At 36.2% G+C, this 19,116-nt stretch overlaps 1 protein-coding gene across 1 annotated transcript; it reads right to left on the bottom strand.

Moving 5' to 3' along the window:
* Positions 1-1,201: 1,201 nt before the first annotated feature.
* On the bottom strand, positions 1,202-17,871 carry LOC132119041 (uncharacterized). The gene is made up of 7 exons (XM_059528783.1): positions 17,421-17,871; positions 13,068-13,181; positions 12,662-12,724; positions 6,326-6,496; positions 3,960-4,149; positions 2,475-3,305; positions 1,202-2,004 (listed from the first exon to the last, which is right to left on the bottom strand). The coding sequence occupies exons 1-7, from the start codon at positions 17,451-17,453 to the stop codon at positions 1,811-1,813; spliced, it is 1,596 nt and encodes a 531-aa protein (XP_059384766.1). The 5' UTR covers positions 17,454-17,871; the 3' UTR covers positions 1,202-1,810.
* Positions 17,872-19,116: the final 1,245 nt, after the last annotated feature.

The following is a 19,116-nucleotide window of genomic DNA, read 5'->3' as shown; positions in this document are numbered from 1 at the left end:
AGCTGTGAGTGCATCAAGTTGCTAGTCCAAGATAGATTGTTTTTAATAAATCCTTAATAAAATAAAAAAGAATATTTTTTTGTTATTGTCACATAATCAAATTTTTAATTACAAAAAGTGCTTTTCCACAGGCAGTAAAAAGAGATTGACTATTGTGCAATGTAAGTCAGTGATACAGGGAGTATTCCAATCTTTTTTGGCACGTCCACAGAGGTTTTGCATATGAAATTGGAAGGTTTGGTTAAACAACAGCACTCTGTTCTCAGGAATCCACCAACACATGCAAGATCTGTGTCGCAGACTAAAAACTAAAACTAAAACATACCCTTATTGAGTTGATGTGGCCCTAAACCTGTTTTTCTTCCATTTTGCTTTCAATGTGGCTTCGTTTTATTCTCTTAATATAAACCACACAAATGTTAATTCCAGTTTCTGACATTTAAACGCATGCTTTGCAAAAAGAAGTTAACTTTGTTAATAAGCCATTGAATAAAGTTGTAAAATATGTATAAACAACCGAAGATAGAAAGGAAAAAACAAAGAACGGTGGTGTATATCAAATGTTTTAAGCTGTCATTAAATTGTCTTAATTGCTCTAATCTTTGATGCTGAAGGTTTCAGTATGAAGACAGTATTGCAATGTCTTTATGATTAAAAAAAAGGAATGTTTTTAATTTCTTGTGTACTGAAAGTTTGACTAACGAAACCTCACATCAATAAACTTTATTACTGCATTATTACTACACCGTATGAGACCTTTTATGGTAGATTTCAGTTTAAACACCATAAGAATTACATTTAGGGCTGGAGGAATGCTGAAAAACTGTTTCCAGTCTCTTTTTGTTCTCTCATATCTGCATATGTAAAGAGACCTGTCTCTTTTAAACAGCAAAGCAAATGCATTAATGCACATCTGAGACAAGACAGAGACGTGAAGAAGAAGAAAAACCCTAACTAACATGAGATTGTTTTATTGTGAATAGTTTTGTTTTATTGTAAATCTGTTTACTGGTACCGAATACCGAATATATTGTTGTTAGAATCCTTGTTTCAATATGAGCCATCACATCATTAGATTAATTGTTTGCTTCTGACATAAAGTTGGCACTAGAATGTGGCTTCATTCTACCTACCCTGTAAATACAGTATGTATTTATTTATTTATATACACTCCATATAAATATTTTTTTTGTGTGTTTGAATATCCAGATGAGTACAATCTTAACTGATATGAAAGAAAAAAAGAACTCTCTTCTCTTTTTCTAAGAATTAATGATATTATTTCCTTTCAACATTTCATGGTCAGTTTGCCAAGTCAAAATGTGCAAAGAGAAGATGAATGTGTCAAGTTTAGTTTGTGCAGGAATGTGCTTAAAATATTTTCATATTTCATACCAATGGACCATCTGCCAGATCAATAATTTCCTGTTCTAGTACTCTTTGTAGCTGTAGACACCGTTTGAGCAATAAAAGATGTCTTTTAAAATGTATTGTAAATCCATATACAGAATGAGAAAAACCAACCTGCCGATATTTTGTCTCATAATATTTAACTCCATCATTTCTCGGTTTCTGTTCTCCATGATGTGTTTTTCTTTCATATTGGAAACTTCAAAGAATGTTTTCTTTTTCTTTTAATGTTTATTTTTATGTTTGAACAAGATCACATGGGACTGAAAAGACCACCAGAGCTAGTCACTGGCAAATGTTTTGGCTGCTGGTTACAGCATGTTTTTTAAGGCCAGTCCAACTCCAGACCAGCACTGACCAAGATGCCGTTCTTTTCAGCAAAGCAAAAATGAATTGTGAGTCACTTACTTTTTTGCCGTCTGTAAAACTGTACAGTTATGAGCAGAAGTCCACCACACCCTAATATAATTATGAGCATGGTGCCAAAAGAGATGATTGTTCTGGTGGATTGTTCTGTGGCAGAGTTCCTGTGTGTTTCTCTGTCTGGATGAGTCTGGTCCTTCATCTCCTGCCTATCCTCCTGGGATCTGCGGTCTGTGAAAACCAAAGGCATCTTTGGTGAATCATCAAAGAATTAATAACACATGACTGAAGAGAAACATGTTTGATGTCTACTATTCAGGTAGAATAGTTACTTAAAATATAGTGTTTGATCAACTGATTGATTACCAGCAATCTTCAGAATATCTTCTTTTATGTTCAACATAAGAAAGCAACTCATTCAAGTTTGGAACAACATGATGGTGAGTACATGATTTCTGAATTTAAATTTTGGGTGAACTATCCCTTTAAATAAAATAAATAAAATGAAGTATAAATCTTTAAACAAAAGCTAAAAATTAATTAAGCCTAAATAGTGAAGCCTAAAGAATGACAAAAGCACACAATACAATTACATTTTTTTTAAATGGAAATAACAAAAATAAAAGCTAATTCTAAATATTGATAAAAACTAAAATAGTACATAAATAATACTAAAATAATGCTGCTACTATCTTTCTCACTTTTTCTGAGCTTCATCTCATGAATGGTTCTCATGAAATTCCTTGGCACTCTCACTGGACTTTGGGTGTGTGTTTGGAAATTTTCAGGAGGGCTCTTTAAATGAACAGGCTGTTCAACGAGGGTGCTCAGGCCTTCTGATGAATGTGCATCTGCTTTAAAAGACAGAGCTGTGGTTGTGACTGGTGCAATGTATTTATGCGGTTGAAGCATCTGGAAAGGCTTGCCTTTTATCTCTGTGTTCTTAAGATTTTTATATGCCAAACTGAAAAACATCGATTTATATTTTTTATATTTTTTAGATGTTGCAGTATCCCAGTTCTGTGATGATTTCACACTTGATGGTTGTTCTTCGCTTTTGGAATCTAAAGACCTCTTGGCGAGTAAAAGCAGTGTACTCCTCTCCACACTGTCCTGCATGCTATCGCTTTTATGACTGTGGCCAGAGGAGGCTGACTCAGCCCTGGAGTCAATTCTGCTTGAAAATACATCCTGAAAATTTGTAAGCGAAGGAAAAAGATCGGGTGAGGCCAAATGATCCATCTCTGAATTTGAAGTTTCTTCATGAAAAGATGGAGTGCTATCAAAGAGGAAGTTGGACAGATCTCCTTGTGTTGATCTCCATGTGGCAGGCATCCCTAGAGCTAGTGGGACAGCAGACCTGAATTGTTTAGTTCCTTCATTACCACCCTGCAATGTTACCACAGGTGAAAAGGATGATCTTTGTGGGGATGGAGTAGGTTTCAGGTGAATATTCCAATGGCTTGTGGATGCAGATGTCTGAGATGATCCGGTGCTCACTGCTGGACAAATGCAGGGGCAATCAGAGGCACCTAGAGGAAATGTAATGCAAATTATGATAAAATCACAACTAAAGTAAGAATAGCTGGGGCTTAAAGATTAATTTTGAGAACCCGTTTTGCTCCATTTCAGGTTCTTTCCCCCTTTTAAAATAAAAATAGAAAAAGTAACTGGCAACATTGTGTCTAAAATGTACGTCACTCAGTATTAAAGTGATAATTCACTGCTGCCATGATGGGCTTTTGATAAAATGTCTCTGTCTAAGCTGTAGAAATGCAATTTTTACAAACAAACAAAAACAAATCTGTGCTATAGTACTTGACAAGAGAAAACAGAGAAAAGGGGGCTATGGAGTTTCCATTTTGCTAGAAATTTCAACAGAAATAATACACTGACTGCCACCCCACATCGATCTGACTGTCCGTGATTCAAAAAATGCATATTAAGTATGAAGTATGCCAAAAGCTCACCAGATAATGCCAAATGACATATTTTTACTAACAAAATAAACTACTAAAAAGTAGTTCAGCAAGGTAGAGAAAAAGACTCATTTGCAAAGTTCATTTGCATATAAGCTAGTTGTAATTTGGCAATTTTGTTCTTTAACTTCTTGTTAAACTGTTGCGTGAAAGCTCTCGAAATCTTGTGAGCCCGATAGCGTGTTATTTGAGATGCAGTTGTGCTACCTGCTGTTTGGCTGAGAGGTTCAGTGCTGGATTCTGGGAGATCTTCTGTGTACTCCTCCTCACAGTTCCAGTCCACAGGCTTGTCGCTTTGAGTCATCAGACCCATATACATGCGAATCACTTCCTCAGCTTTCTCTAAAGCTTCTCTGGGCAAAGTCATGTGGGCTTTTAGGAACCTCATTGGGCTATTCTGTAGGGTGAAAAACATGTTTGTTTGTTTTTTTCAGCAGAATTAGGCTATTACTCTCTGCAGTATACTGAACGCCAACAGCTGGGAAACCAGGTGGCAGGCTACACAGGTCACTGGCTTCGTTTACATGCATAATTTTTAGTTTAATCGGACTGAATACATTCCAATTAATGAATCTGATTGTACTGTTTACATGAACGCTAAATAAAGTGATCGGCTTGGATGTGTGCATTTATATGTCACAAGTTTTTTTTTTTTTTTACATGTGCACACTGCACAAATATAGAGTTTCTCACTGTTTGCACATAATAACCACTCTCCTACACAGTTTTTAACAGCACAATTAATATTGATCCATTTATGGATAAATATACATATAAATATCCAAAACAAGGACTGTTGGAAGGTTGTCCTGCTCCACTTCACAGTTGCAGAGTGAAAGCAGAGTTTTATAATGACAGGACATTCATTTATACAACACTTTATTCAAAAGGAAGAGAAATTTGTTCCGCACGTCATACGTCATTACGCTATTTCTGCATTATTGCACATACAAAGTCATTTCGGTTTCAGGGTTCAATCCGATCAAGTGTTTACATGCACTCTCAACCGTGTTAGAAAAGGAATATACCACCCTCTTCAATCTGAGTGAAATTTCATTCCGATCGAGCTCAATCAGATCGATTAAGGTGTTTACATGAAGGCTTTTCTAGTCCGATTGAGCCATCAATCCGATTACAAACAAATTATTTGGTTGCATGTAAAAGTAGCCATTGCAAAATTATTTTACTGCAAAATTGTAATTAAAGCAGACCATTAAATTACATATCCATTGCCTTTTGAGGTTAAAACATTTTGGTTAAAAAGGATAGGTCTATATAAAAGTAGCTATGTGATTTACACTGGTTTTCCTGTGTGTACATCCTGTCAAAGACAACAAACTGTCTGACTTTGGTTTTAAAATAGTGTTGACAAAGAAATATGATGCACCATGGCAATTATTTACGATTTAATTAGGACTGCAACTTGAAAGGTTTCCTCTGCACTTTTTTTAGACATGCTTTAGTAGAAATAATTTATGTAGCTGATACAGATCACATAAGCATGTGGTCCAGTTAACTTCATGTTGGCAGAGGTTAACTTAAATAGGCACCACTCTGAATTCCATGTGACCAGGTTGTATAACTAGGCACAGTTTCAATATTATGTTTTCCAAATGTTTGTGGCCCCCTTTAAGGAATTTCCGACATTGTTTGTGCGCGTGTGCACGATCAAATAAGCCATTTAGAGCTCCACGTAGTGCTTGCATAGAGTGATGATATTACTGCAATGAGGTCGAAGTGCTGCGAAGTGCTCTTCCGGCATACATTATAGTTAACATTATTTTATCGACATAGAAAATTGCCACGTTTTATTTTGTGTCACCATACTTACTTGTGTAACTACGCATGTAACCGTCTTTAAATAGGGAAAACATGGAAGTGTTTGTTGGCTTCTAAATTTATCCCTGTTTGGATCCTAAGGAATGAATGGTGCTAAGCTAAGCTTTTCTAAACTTTTTGTTCAATGAAACTTTGTTCCCATCAACCACTGTCACTTATCGAAACACAGCAGTCAGAATAAACCCATAGTATAAACACATAGTTCCCCCTGTTACAACCAAATTACAAAAATGGCCAGAATTTAATATTTAGTCCAACATTCCTGCAAGAAAGTCTATTTTAATGAAGTCATTGTTAACAAAAGCCAAAAAAATCATTGTTGCCAAAACTACTAGCTACTGTCCAAGACTCTTGGTTTGTTGACTCTTTCCCATTGAAACTTTATACAAGTCAAATGAATGTACCTAGAATTCAATGCCTAATGTTTCTGCTTATATTTTTTTTCTTTAAGCTGCAAGATGTTTTGTTATTTGTCATTTAAAAGTCTTGCAATTATTTGGTATAATTATCGTTCATCATTTTATTACAAACATTTCTAAACTGCTCCATGAAGTAATTACTCTTTCAGTTCCTGTTGATTTTTTGTTGTTATATTTGTAGACATTTATGTTGTTAAATACAATAATTTATGAAACTTACAGAAGTACGAGGCAAATATCATCTTCTTCCATAATCCTATTATAACTAATAGAACATTTAAGATTTTAAGAACCAATAAAGATGGACTTACTTACCTCATTCTCTTCATTGATTGGAGGGATGCATCTCTGAGAGTAAACGTTGTAGATCAAGTTTTTCAGTGAATTAGTATAGCGGTAATTGTCTGAGTCTTTAGCATATCTGAATTGGGTGTTGAGTAGCTCCAGTATGTGAGGGAAAGCTGCTTTAACATAACACACAACACTCTGGAACACACAAACATATGACAACCACAATGAACATTCGATATCATCACACACATTGATGTTATTTAGACCTGGGTCACACATTATAACACACAGGCCTATTTTTAATGTGGTGTTATACACCATGTTTCTTTATACTAAATTTTGTGAGTTTGTGTCTAACTCTTCAACCTGTGATCTTTCAAAAATGTAACATGACTGATGGCCATGTACATTTCCAAAAGCATGTTTCACTATTTTAGTTCTGCCATGGTTCAGTAAACGTTTCCTTTTCACGCTTAACATGAAACGAATTGAGAGTTTAAAAAACCTTTTTAAACAGACTCTCTCTGACTTCAACAACAAGTAAAAATAGTTTAATTTGTTTAATTCCTGGTGCTAAAGAGTGTGATGAACTTCGAACTTCATCGTGTGAAAACACTGGCAGTGTGAATAAAGCATGACATAATCACGCTGATAAGAGGTGATAGTTTTGAGTGTCAACTGTCAAGGTTTTGTGTAAACTGAAAAATGGAACAAAAAGGAATTAAATTATAATGGCTAGCTTCTTTATAAAAGTACTGATAGGCTAAAAAAAAATCTTGACCACTTTGAAAAAATCTGAAACACTTACAGGAAATAATGTGGAAGAAAATGACAAGAAGACAAAGGGATCTTTATTTGTACTGACAACAGCAATCTTACAGGATACAGCAACATCTTCACTTGTTCTTTTATAAATATTGTAAGTGTGCAACCATGTCATACCTTCCCCCAAACTCCCTTGGCCATGTTAAGAATCTGGGGCTATAAACGATGCATTTAAAACTATTTTGGAGTTCTGGACCAGGTGAGCAAGTAGACTAATCTGAGACAGTCCACTGAGACCCTGTCTGCCTTATCCAGCCCCAGTTAACTTTCAGTGCTAGAGAGACTTTACACATATGTACATTTATACAAAAGCCAGATAAATAATATAACAACAGGCACAATATACATACTGTATCACAGACACAACATGATGGCAACACTACAGTCATGGTATGGCTCAGCATTTGCGCAGTTTATCAGTTCAAACCAAATAAGTATGAGTTAAAATAAAAAATTTTTAAAATGTCTGAACAAATAGTCTCTTATGCTCACTAAATGGCTGCAATATTATTGCAATATATTGCAATAAGTTAGGCTCCATTGTGTAACAAGCATATTAAAATGATACACATTTATTATTCACATTGTGGAAAGAGGAATTAAATCATAGATTGTTAAGAGCATGACTCAAACATGCCATTAATGGGCTTATTCAAGTCCTCTTATTTTTTTTTTTTTTGCTATTTTTATCCATTCAGCATCTCCCACATATGTGTGTTTTATCAAGGTGGTCTGTGTTCCAGGCTGATGAAGATACTTGCCAGATTACATGTCACTTCTCTGCTTTATTAATTTATTCAGTGTAAAACCCGGACACCACCACACAAATGTGGCTTTTTGTAAATAACTGTCCTACTACAATATTTAACACAGAGTAACAGCTCACTACCAGTTACAAAAAACACTGTAACAAGTCTTTCACAGGAAATTCTAGTTGCATTTTTCATTAATTAATTTCTTAAATTATCCTTTGACAATGCTCTGGCCCACCATCTAGTGTGTCACCCCTTGTGTAGAGTCTTGCTCTCGCAAATTTTTATTCTAGAACTGCCTTAAAACCCCAAGTCTATTTCTGTTTTATGACAAATTGGACAATATTGTCATCACACACATATCTGTATCGCATTATGGCACCTAAATCAGCAAAACAAGACAAAACGAAAAAGTTGAGGCATATGGAGATGATGGTAAAGATGTTAGCATAGTAGCTATATCTAACCTAGTGGAGGAACACTGGGCTGCTCGCTTTAAAGACTTTAAAACCACTGTTTCGACACTCGAGATAAAGCTGGACAAAATTCAAGCTACTGTGATGGAACTTGCCTCAAAGATTGCTTCACTTGCAAATTCACAGGACGAGTCAACACACGCCTCAGAAACTACCTGTGCTATGTTAACAGAGAGCAATGAACTGCTTGCCAAAGTTGTGTCGAGTTCCATAGCCAGCGTAATACCATAAGAATCATTGGATTACCTGAATCCAGTGAAGGACCTCAGCCCTGTCTTCTCAGAGCTACTTGCAGAAGTGTTTGTGGATGGAGTCCTGGAATCTCCACTGAAAAGTAATAGAGCGCATCGGTCGCTGTCTGAGAGAGCGCATCGGCCGCTGTCTGAGGCCGGGGGAGAGTCCTTGGCCTGTTATTGTCTGGCTTCACAAGTTACAGCAGAAGGAAATGAACATTTGCGAGGAAAAGGAACAGTGTTCCAAGTACAAAGAAGTGCTGTCTGAACAATACTGGGCCTACACCAATGCTTTTGTTCATGGCCAGGCTTACTATTGTAATGAAGGAGGGAGATAGGAGAAGGCTTGCGTAGGTCACTGAAGCCAAGGACTACATTAAATCTTTACCTTCTGCTGAGGACTAAATCCAAAGCGACTGATGCAGTAATTTGTGACTGGTTCAGTTAGTGACTCATGATGCAGCATTTGCTAAATATTTTGATTCCAATACAGATTTAAGTGGCTGACTGGCTGTTGCTTGGTTGTCGCATATGAATATGCTTATGTTCTCTTTATTGTAGATGTATGGATAGCTCTCATTAGGCATTATGGATGGGCTGAGTGTACCCTCGTGTTCACATCACTGTACCTGTTCATTTTAAAGTTTTTTCGATATACACACCCACTATATTATGTATTTTTATAATACTTTAGATTGGTTCTGTACCCTTCATGTTTATATTATTTGTATATTCAATTAATGCACTTTATATATGGGTAGTTAATTTTGATTAATTTATGTTTGAATGTACTCTTATTTATTATTGTTTTCTGTTTTGGTTTTCTGGGTCTGTTAAGCTATCCTTTGTCCAGTTTTTTTTTTTTTTTACATTACGAGAAGGGAGGTTGACCGTTATGTAAGTGGTGGGAATGAGACTTTGGAAGTCTTGAAAGCATTGAGCTGTATTGCTTGCATATTGTTTGAACTTTGGAGGATATCTTTAAGGCCACAATTTGTTAACAGTTTTTTTTCTTTCTATCCCCCGTTTTCTGTCTTCTTTCCTTTCTTTTCACATTGCAGGAGGTCATACAGTACAAGTCACCTCAACCCCATACAATGTTCTAGATGGCTGCTGATACGACAAAGATGGGTAAAGGTGTGCGCCTGATTTCATCGAATTTGAATGGAATGAACAAGGCCATTAAGTTTGGTAAGGTAATAACACAGCTGCAACATTTGAAAGGTGGTATTATATTTTTATAGGGAACCCATCTTATAACATCAGATGTCGAATGTATTAAAAGGGCTTGGATGAGTCATGTTTTATTCAAAATTCTCTGCTAAGACTAGAGGGGGCTGCTATCATTATAAGTAAGAATGTACTGTTTGAGCCAGTACAAGTTACTGAAGATGTTATTGGCCATTATGCTATAGTATCAGGCTTGATAAGGCGGGGACATTTTTAGCCCAGCAGGCTCATGCAGCCAGTGTCTTTAGATTTATATTCCAGTAATTTTTATCCCAGAGTGTCAATCTCACTGCACATCTGGCTGATTTCAACAAAGCTTTTTTTTAGATTTCTACATTAACCTTTATACCTCCAAGCACTCTTCAGGTTCATAAAATATCCCCAACCCCTTAGACCCTAGAATAAATAAAGAAATGGCTAAAGTATTAGGTAGCCCCATTTCCCCTCAGGAGGTCTAAGAAACTATTAGATTAGTGCAGAATGGGATATCCCCAGACCCTGGTGGGTTTACAAGAGGGACAGGCTCCCTACATCTAGTGGTAACTATCATCCAATAAAACAATATTCCAATAAATCTAACTTGGAATAAGAGCCATTTTAGAAAAAAAAAAAAAAAGCTTCAGAACTTCATGGGTGATCCCCATGAAAAGACAGTACGTGATTCATGAGTTCTGACTTTCTGACATTGTAGATTCAGACAGGCCAAAATACTTTTTTAAACAAGCCCTCAAAACCGTTTATTTTGCTCAGAAGGATTTTGTAGTATTCACAGTCCCTCAAACTGCAGTAGAGCTGCTGAGAGACACAACCACATAATAGTGAACTCCAGGATCATTCCCCTGTGGAAGAATTGAGCTTCTGCTTGTGCAAATTGTACAGTCATGTTCCAAAAATTCAGGGAGTTCTAGTGCAACTGCTTCGGATGTCATGAAATGTAAATGAAGATGGTAAATTTAATGATATATGCTACTGTGTGTGTGTATGTGTGTGTGTATATATATATATATATATATATATATTAGTGGTGGGCATAGATTCATTTTTTTAATCTAGATTAATCTCACTGTGATCTTGAAATTAATCTAGATTAATATAGATTAAAATGGCTCATTCAAATTTTGCCAAAGGCATTCAGAATATTTGTGTTACCCAAATAAAATTGACAAAAAGTCTTTGAGAAGGGGTTTCTCAAGCCAGGTGGTGCATTAGAAAAGGGGCTCATCTCCTGTTTGCAAAATGCATCACAAAGTGCTTGAAAAAGCTGTAAACTAATTCCACATTGCACAAGGTGCAAACAACCTTACGCCTGTTTCACACATACTCCGTCTGCGTTTGCATATTTTTTTACGCACCCATGTTAACGGATTCCAGTTGCGTTCCAGGAGCGTTGCGTCTGCAGCAGTGCAGCGATCGTTTACGTACTGAGTAGCGGACTGCAAACTTATCCTGTGTGAAAGCACATCGAGTCTGTGTTGCACCACATATGTAACGCACACGGACTGCATACGCACTGCAGATGGAGTATGTGTGAAACAGGCGTGAGCAGGGCCATAGCTGGGGTCAGCCGGACCCGGTGAAGGTGGGCCCTGTTTGAAATTGTTTTATTTGTATGTTAATTTATTTGTATTTATTTGTGCTATTTACACAATGTTTAAGTTTTTTTTCAAGTTTGTAGGTGTCAAGGTACAGAAACCAAATAATTAAATGTAAAATAGCACTGGATAGTCTTCAATGTAAAAATGAAATATACAATCAAACCTACATTTATTCAGACACCTTCAACATTCTCACATTATTTCAGTTTTGCTATATATATATATATATATATATATATATATATATATATATATATATATATATATATAATACACATCACATTTTTTTCCTCAACTGTTTACTTTCACTTAAGAAATAACTGGCAGTTTTTTCGAGCATAATTTCCAAGGTGGATATTTTTACATATTTTGTATGTATTTGTCGGCACAAGAGCAAAAATAAGCAAATTCGGTGTTCAAGTGTTTTGAGACGCCTCTCTCTGCGTGAGCCCTGAACACCAGAACACTGCGAGTACTGAATTGGGCTCTTTCACATCTTTTTGTTTGTTCAAACTGCGATTTGTATTTGTTTGTTCAGGTGCAGGAGGGACTTCGAGGAGAACTTCGCAGAAGAGAGCTCGGTTCAGTGTCGCTGTCCGTGATACGCGGCTCTCGATCTCTCTCGTGCGCACCGAACACAGCGCGTGAGTAACCAGCTCTGTTCAGCTTTTCCGAATCTTGTGTTTGGATGCTTTAATGTTTAAATCGACAAGCGGTAAGGCTTAAAAACACGTGAAAAAGATAAGCTTTCGTGACGATGCGCAGCAGTGGCCCGTCAACTGTCCTGAGCATCTTTTTAGGCTGGCCTCAGCCAGTCGGTTATATAAAAAATCAAGGTGAAAGTCATCATAGCTTGCTTAGTATAGACCCAGCTCTCAACCCAACTTTGAGAATAGATTAACGGCAATATTTTTTTTATCGCCCGATAAGAGTCTCACGTTAACGCAGCACGTTAACGCTGATAACGGTCCACCACTAATATATATATATAAATTAGTTAGTTAGTATGACTGTTAACCTGCTTACATATGGTTTTGCTGCCTCTCTGGCTTAAAACATGATCTTATGGAACATCTGTTTCAGACAAGTGTCTGATTTTGTGGCATGGTAGGATGATCTATTATACCAGAATGTCAACGACGATCATATCAGGGTTCTTTTATATACTGTTCATAATGGTTGAAATGCCCATAGGAATGTTGGGTAAGCCATATCTGCCATTACATGAAAAAAGTGAAAATGTGCGTACCAGGTTCTGCCGCTCAGTGAAGGTGAAGGTTATTGAACAACCATTTTGCAGCTGGTTCTTCATCTGCAAAGGAAAGCATTGTGTGGAAAAATCATAGTTTGCCTTATGTTAATCAATTTTAATAGGTCAGACAGTTTAATGCAACTTTTTCCCATTAGATGGCATTTTCGACAGTCAGCACTATTTAGTGCCCTGCCATTCATTTAGAAAAATGTAATGCCAAAATATTTCTGAATTCCATCTTAACTTATGATTTATGCATGAGTGATCATTACATACAGCTGTGGTTTGCTGTGAGATTTTATAACAAAGCATAATAAATCCCTTTCCGTATAATTTTATAATGCAACTACATTTTGTTTAGCCCACAAGGTGATTTACTGGCAGTAAAAGCAGCATATCTTACCAGACGTCTTAAATTTAAGAGATGGTCCCGGGTGACAGAGTGCTTACATGGACCTGGCACACCAGCATACACCAAATAAAAGCACAGGATAAGGAAGATGCACAGATTCCTTACCTACAATCACAAAACAATTATGAGTTTTATTTACAAAATCGCACCTGAATAGAAGTAGTTTTGTATTTATTTATTTATTTTTATTGCAGCTTTTAAATTGTCAATTCTTATTTTAAGGTCATGTCAACACATGTCCCTTTAATTCAGTTTCCCCATTGATTGATAGTTTTCACTTGATGTCACACTGTCATAGGAATGCCCACCTTGAGGGCAAAACAAAGCTTTGCTCCACTGACCGCCAGTTATTTTCACGCAGTTTGCATTAAGTAGTAATGTTGTAAATCGCAGATATTAAAAGGTGAAATTTAGTTAAGACCTTATTGATGATGTATATTTTTTTCAGGCAAGCAGATAAAGCCAGAATTTAAACACAATGTGCAATGTTTGACGTTAAATGGTTTCCCATAGAAAATCATAATAAGGAAAACACTAGACCATTAAAGAGATAATGTTAGTTCACCCAAAAATAAAAATGTGATTTTTATCTGCCTACCCCCAGGGCATCCAATATGTAGGTGACTTTGTTTCTTCAGTAGAACACAAACAAAGATTTTTAAGTCTAACCGTTGCAGTCTGTCAGTCTTATAATGAAAGTGAACAGGAATCATGGATAAGACATTAAAACATAAAATACAAAACCAAATTAAACCCTATACAGCTCGTGGTGATACATTGATGAGTAAAGACACAAATCAATCGGTCTGTGCAAGAAACTGAACAGTATTTATATAGGTTTTTTTTTTTTTTTTTTTTTACCTCAGATGCACTGCAATGCCTGAACTGTATGAGCCCCTCCTCAAAACACAGCCTTATAAGTGCATTACCGCCACCTATCTCTCAAATGGACCATTGACACTCTATCTACGATCTCAATTATGGATTATATTCAATTATGCATTTACCATTTACCAATTAGGAGTGTCAATGGTCCATTTGAGACATAGGTGGTGGTAATGAACTTTTAAGTCTGCAATCCACTGTAAAGCAAGAAGAAGATGACGCCTCACCCACAGGCTGTGTTTTGAGGAGGTGCTCATACAGTTCAGACATTTGCTTTGCTTAGATCAAGTCACCTCATTCCCTTAGCATTCTCTGAACTACTTAAGCCTAGTCGCCACTGGTGTGGAAATGTTTTCATGTGCTTCAGACACTGGTCATACTGATAGCATTCCCCAAAAGTGTACTTATTATTGCAGTTTTGGAAGCTTTTAAAAATGATAGGCAGTGGGTTGTACATAGTGATGAAGAATGTAAAAATTGTAAATAATATAATTACAATAGTATAAAACATCACATAATCAATAAAACACCAAATGTGACTGGACATAAGTAATGTTGTTGACCAATTTCACATTGTATAGGGTCTGCAAAAAAAAGGGCCATGTCTTTGTAATTATTTTTTTAATTGCTAGCAAAATTAATGATAACAAACAGCTTGATCTATTTTTTCCACCAACTTAGATGCAACTTCAAATATATCCAAAGCTACTTAATGTTATATTAACAACAGTGGCAATCACCCTGAAGCAACCTGCTGTTGAAAGGGAGAAGATTTTGATGGAAAAGGAATGTAACCTCAGTTAACTCCCCAATCAGTCATGCCAAACTGGGTTTAACTAGAAAACCTTATGTTTATAATTAATATTCATTGCATTCTAGATCTTCTGAATTATGTAACATAATTTATGGAACACAAAAGGGGTTTATCATATAATGTTATAATACTGTATAATACAATAAATAAAGCAATAACGTGGGGATAAGTACTTCTTAACCTCTCATAACACAAAAACAAATTTCATAAATCTCTGGTGTGAAAAGCCCCTGAAACTGTGTGTTTAGGATGTTTGCCAGATCAGTAAACAAGAAATAGATGACTAGATCGTTGCTCAAAGTCATTGAAGCCCGTCTCCACAGAAGAGCTAGATGTACACAGAGTCTTGTGTTGTGTATGGCGGATGTGATGCATGTTAGCATGTTAACAACATCTTGACAATACCTTACAAGCTTCTTCAGCTCAGCCTTATCGGTGACAGAAAGGGTGCTTAACAAGGCACATTTGTGGCAAGTAACTGCAAATAGTTTGTCTCAGATTAAATTCAGTTAGCTTTACAGATGTCAGGGTGACAAGCAAATGTAGCTTAGGTAATAAAATGCAAATCAAAGAAATTTCAAAAGCACTTCAGACAGTCTGTCGCCATTTAATGTACTATTTTTTTTTTTTTTTACTTCATGTAGGCAAGTCAAAGCAAGTTTATTTATATAGCACATTTCGTACACAATGGTAATTCAAAGTGCTTTGCATAAAAGAAAGTAAAATAATTATGAAGAACAAAAATAAAACAGGCAATTTTAAAACTTTGGAAATGATTTAAAAATTGACTTATTTAAAATGAATTTAAAACAAGTAGAAATAGAAAATGATTTTACATAAAATACAGTGCATACATAAGATACAGTGCAATCAAGTTCGTACATCTTACAGTGCTCATTCAACAAATGCAGGTTTTGAGTCTAGATTTAAATGTGACTAGGGTTTTAGCACATCTGATCTCTTCTGGAAGCTGATTCCAACTGCGGGTGGCATAGTAACTAAAGGTGGACTCCCCTTGTTTTGTGTGAACCCTTGGTATTTCTAACTGACTCGATCCTAGTGATCTGAATGGTCTGTTAGGCTTATATTCAGTGAACATATCTGCAATGTATTTCGTTCCTAGGTCATTGAGTGACTTATAGACGAGTAAAAGTACTTTAAAATCAATCCTAAATGTAACTGGTAGCCAGTGTAAGGACCTGAGGACTGGTGTGATATGCTCAGATTTTCTGGTTCTAGTCAGAATCCTGGCAGTGGCGTTCTGGATGAGCTGCAGCTGCCTAATGGTCTTTTTGGGAAGGCCGGTGAGGAGCCCATTACAATAGTCCACCCTGCTGGTGATAAAGGCACGAACAAGTTTCTCGAAGTCTTGACTGGAAACAAACATCTAATTCTTGCAATGTTTTTTAAATGATAGTATGCTGATTTAGATACTGCTACTGACATAACTGCTGAAACTAAGGTCTGTCTACAGAATCACACCAAGATTCCTTGATTTTTAGTTGTTTGACCCCTAGAGTCAAGGTATGGATTCACCTTGAAAACTTCATCTTGGTTTCCAAATGCAATGACTTCAGTTTTTTCCTTGTTTAACTGAAGAAAGTTCTGGCACATCCAACTATTAATTTCATCAGTGCATTGGCAGAGGGAGTCAATGGGGCTGTAGTCATTTGGAGATAAGGCTAGGTAAATCTGGGTATCATCAGCATAGCTGTGGTAGGCAATTTGGTTCTTTCTCATTATTTGACTTAGTGGAAACATATAAAGGCTAAACAAGAGCGGTGCAAAAATTGAGCCTTGTGGGACTCCACATGTCATGGACTTCCACTTAGACTTATGCTCTACTAGACTCACAGAGTGTTGAAAATGAATGAATATAATATATAAGTCAAGGTGTTGGAGAAAAAAAAATATATTGATTTTTATTTTATTTTATATTTATTTTTTATTTTGGTTCAAAGAAATAAAACAGCTTTAATAACAACTGTAAAATCCAACGGAAACAGTGTTTCCCGCATGGGTCCTTGGGTATTTAGCCAATAAAGCATAGTGATATCAGGTGACAAGAATAAAGACCCCATAAAGTGAATGTTTCCATCACCTGATCTTAAAGGCTGTATTAAACAACTTGTGTGTTGTTGACCAAATAAAAAATACCAAGGAGTAAAAGTGGACATAGCAACTCAACAATCGACAATCATATAGCCAGAATAACTATCAGGAATTACTCAACAGTTGCCTAAAAAGGAAGCTTGCTGAAGCAATGACGTTTCACAGTCCACCGTTCTCTTCTGTAAATTCCATGTCTCGTAAAAATTTGTTCCCAGTTATATAATAGTTTGCCATTCTTACATTTAAATAGTTTGATGACAAGAAATAAAAATCTATGGCAAAAGGTTCAACAAGAAAGGAAAATGGTGTTCTCAAGTTTCACAAGAGGGAGATCAAATTGAGTCTCTTCAGGGATTGTATCTGGCATTAAACGAACCTCATTCTACACATCAATATAACGTATTAATCGCACAGAAGGCAGAAATTGAAAACAGGTTTTTAAAAATCGATTAAAAGCTTTAAATGACACAAGCAGTCACTTCAACACTTCCCTTAAGCAACAAGCATATGTCAAAGGAGAGCAGCAGACTTACCTTGGCTTTGTGGGCTGTTATGTGTCTGTTCATCTGGCTGACCTGAGCAAATTGAAAGCAATGAAGTCCACATGTAGATTCATTGGATTAGTCTTTTTGTTTTACGTTTGATTCTAATGAAGATAATGTCTGCCCCTCTGAAGATTTCTGTAGGCTTCAAACATCCAGATATTGATGTCTGTTTTGAACAGATCTGCATGTGAAACAGTTGAGGTGTGCCACATTGAGAGGGTGAATGTTTCTTCCTCAGGTCTAGGGTGGACCAATAAAGTGAGCTGTTGTAAAGAGCTCCTCCTCCTCTTTCTCCCCCTGTTGGGCTTATGAAAAGATCTCACTTTCTCTTCACTCAGATCATTCTCACCATCCTTCAATTTTATTGATGAAGAAAGTTTTAGCTCCCTCCAGACCAATATAAGTTACCTCCAGACCTTTTTGGGGATGAGTTTAAAATCCAATAAAGAAGCCAAATCATCTCCTCATTCTACAATTGTAATGCTTTTTTTAAAGGCTAAGTTTCCATTGAAAGAAACTTGCAGATCGTAAGTAGTTTTCTTATGAAAGATATATTGGAAGGTAATGGTATGTTTTTAGCATTTACTCTCGTGTCACTTCAAACCTTGTATAACTTGCTTTTGTTCTTGAGAAATGGTATATATTTAGTAATATAATGAAGGCAAATGGCCAGATATGACCGAAATGTTACAATGTTGAAACCTCATTCTCCCCAGCTGTGCAAACTCATTTAGACCATTCATTCACATATTTGTTCAAGAGTTTAAAAAAGACTGATTTATACATTGCATAACACATTGAGTTATTGTACACAAATAAAAGTTCACTTAAATCCTGATCATGTTAAATTAATATACAGTATGCCATTAGACATTATAACCTGAACGATACAAAGTGGAAGGACCTTTGACTTCTAGATATTTCCGCCAGTTGAAAGTACCTCCGACATCCAAGACCTAACTCTAATTAAATTGCTTCTAAACTTCATTTCTGTCTCTGCTAGAAATTGGTGTCATTAGTCTCTTGAAATAAGATGATTAATTCCAACTACATATCATTTAGGTGATCAATGACACATTGTTCTGTTCAGACATCCAGTCTGAAACACACAAATCCATGAAGGATGAAAAAAATGGGGGGATTTAAACAGGCTGAGATGCTGGTACAAATTGTATTACATTGAGCTCCGGATTGTGAAAAATGTCATTATATTAGTCATTACAGCCACAAATTTAACCAACACACACAAAGCAAAGCTTTAATTTTCAACCTCATATAAACTATGACTTACACAAGCAAAATATACTTTTTTTATGGAGATCAAGTAGTTGTTTAAACTATGATCAGAACCTTCTAGTGAACAATGAGAAAATCTAAATTTTGTCTAGTCCATCTTGACCTTGTCTTCTACTGTCTTCGAAATGGAGTCAGTGCAGAATTATAAGTCACATTCTGTGCATGGGTGAGTAAAATATGCATATCTCACATGAACATCTTTACACCACAGTAACCATATGCACATGGGTCACATATGTGTTGTCTCTTTCAAGATGGAGAGAGTGAAATCCATTACAGGTCCAAAGCATGTGTGCTGTCACTGTAGATCACTCTTCTTTTCTTCCCTTTTTGCTTTTAGGTGACCCTGGTTATTTCATATATGCAAGTAGCAGCTCTTAATAGACAA

Source organism: Carassius carassius, chromosome 38 (assembly GCF_963082965.1).
Source record: "Carassius carassius chromosome 38, fCarCar2.1, whole genome shotgun sequence".
NCBI classification, from domain to species: Eukaryota; Metazoa; Chordata; class Actinopteri; order Cypriniformes; family Cyprinidae; genus Carassius; species Carassius carassius.
Note: the sequence above shows the minus strand (reverse complement) of the source record. Positions and strands in the feature narration are given on the sequence as shown.

Bases quoted from the DNA above. Each gene is read 5' to 3' on its own strand.
- LOC132119041 (XM_059528783.1), bottom strand. From the start codon at position 17,453: ATGAACAGACACATAACAGCCCACAAAGCCAAG. The intron at 12,725-13,067 runs GTAAGATATGCT...TTTCCTTTGCAG, and splicing joins TCTTAAATTTAAGACGTCTG to ATGAAGAACCAGCTGCAAAA. The intron at 6,497-12,661 runs GTACGCACATTT...TGTGTGTTCCAG, and splicing joins TCACTGAGCGGCAGAACCTG to AGTGTTGTGTGTTATGTTAA.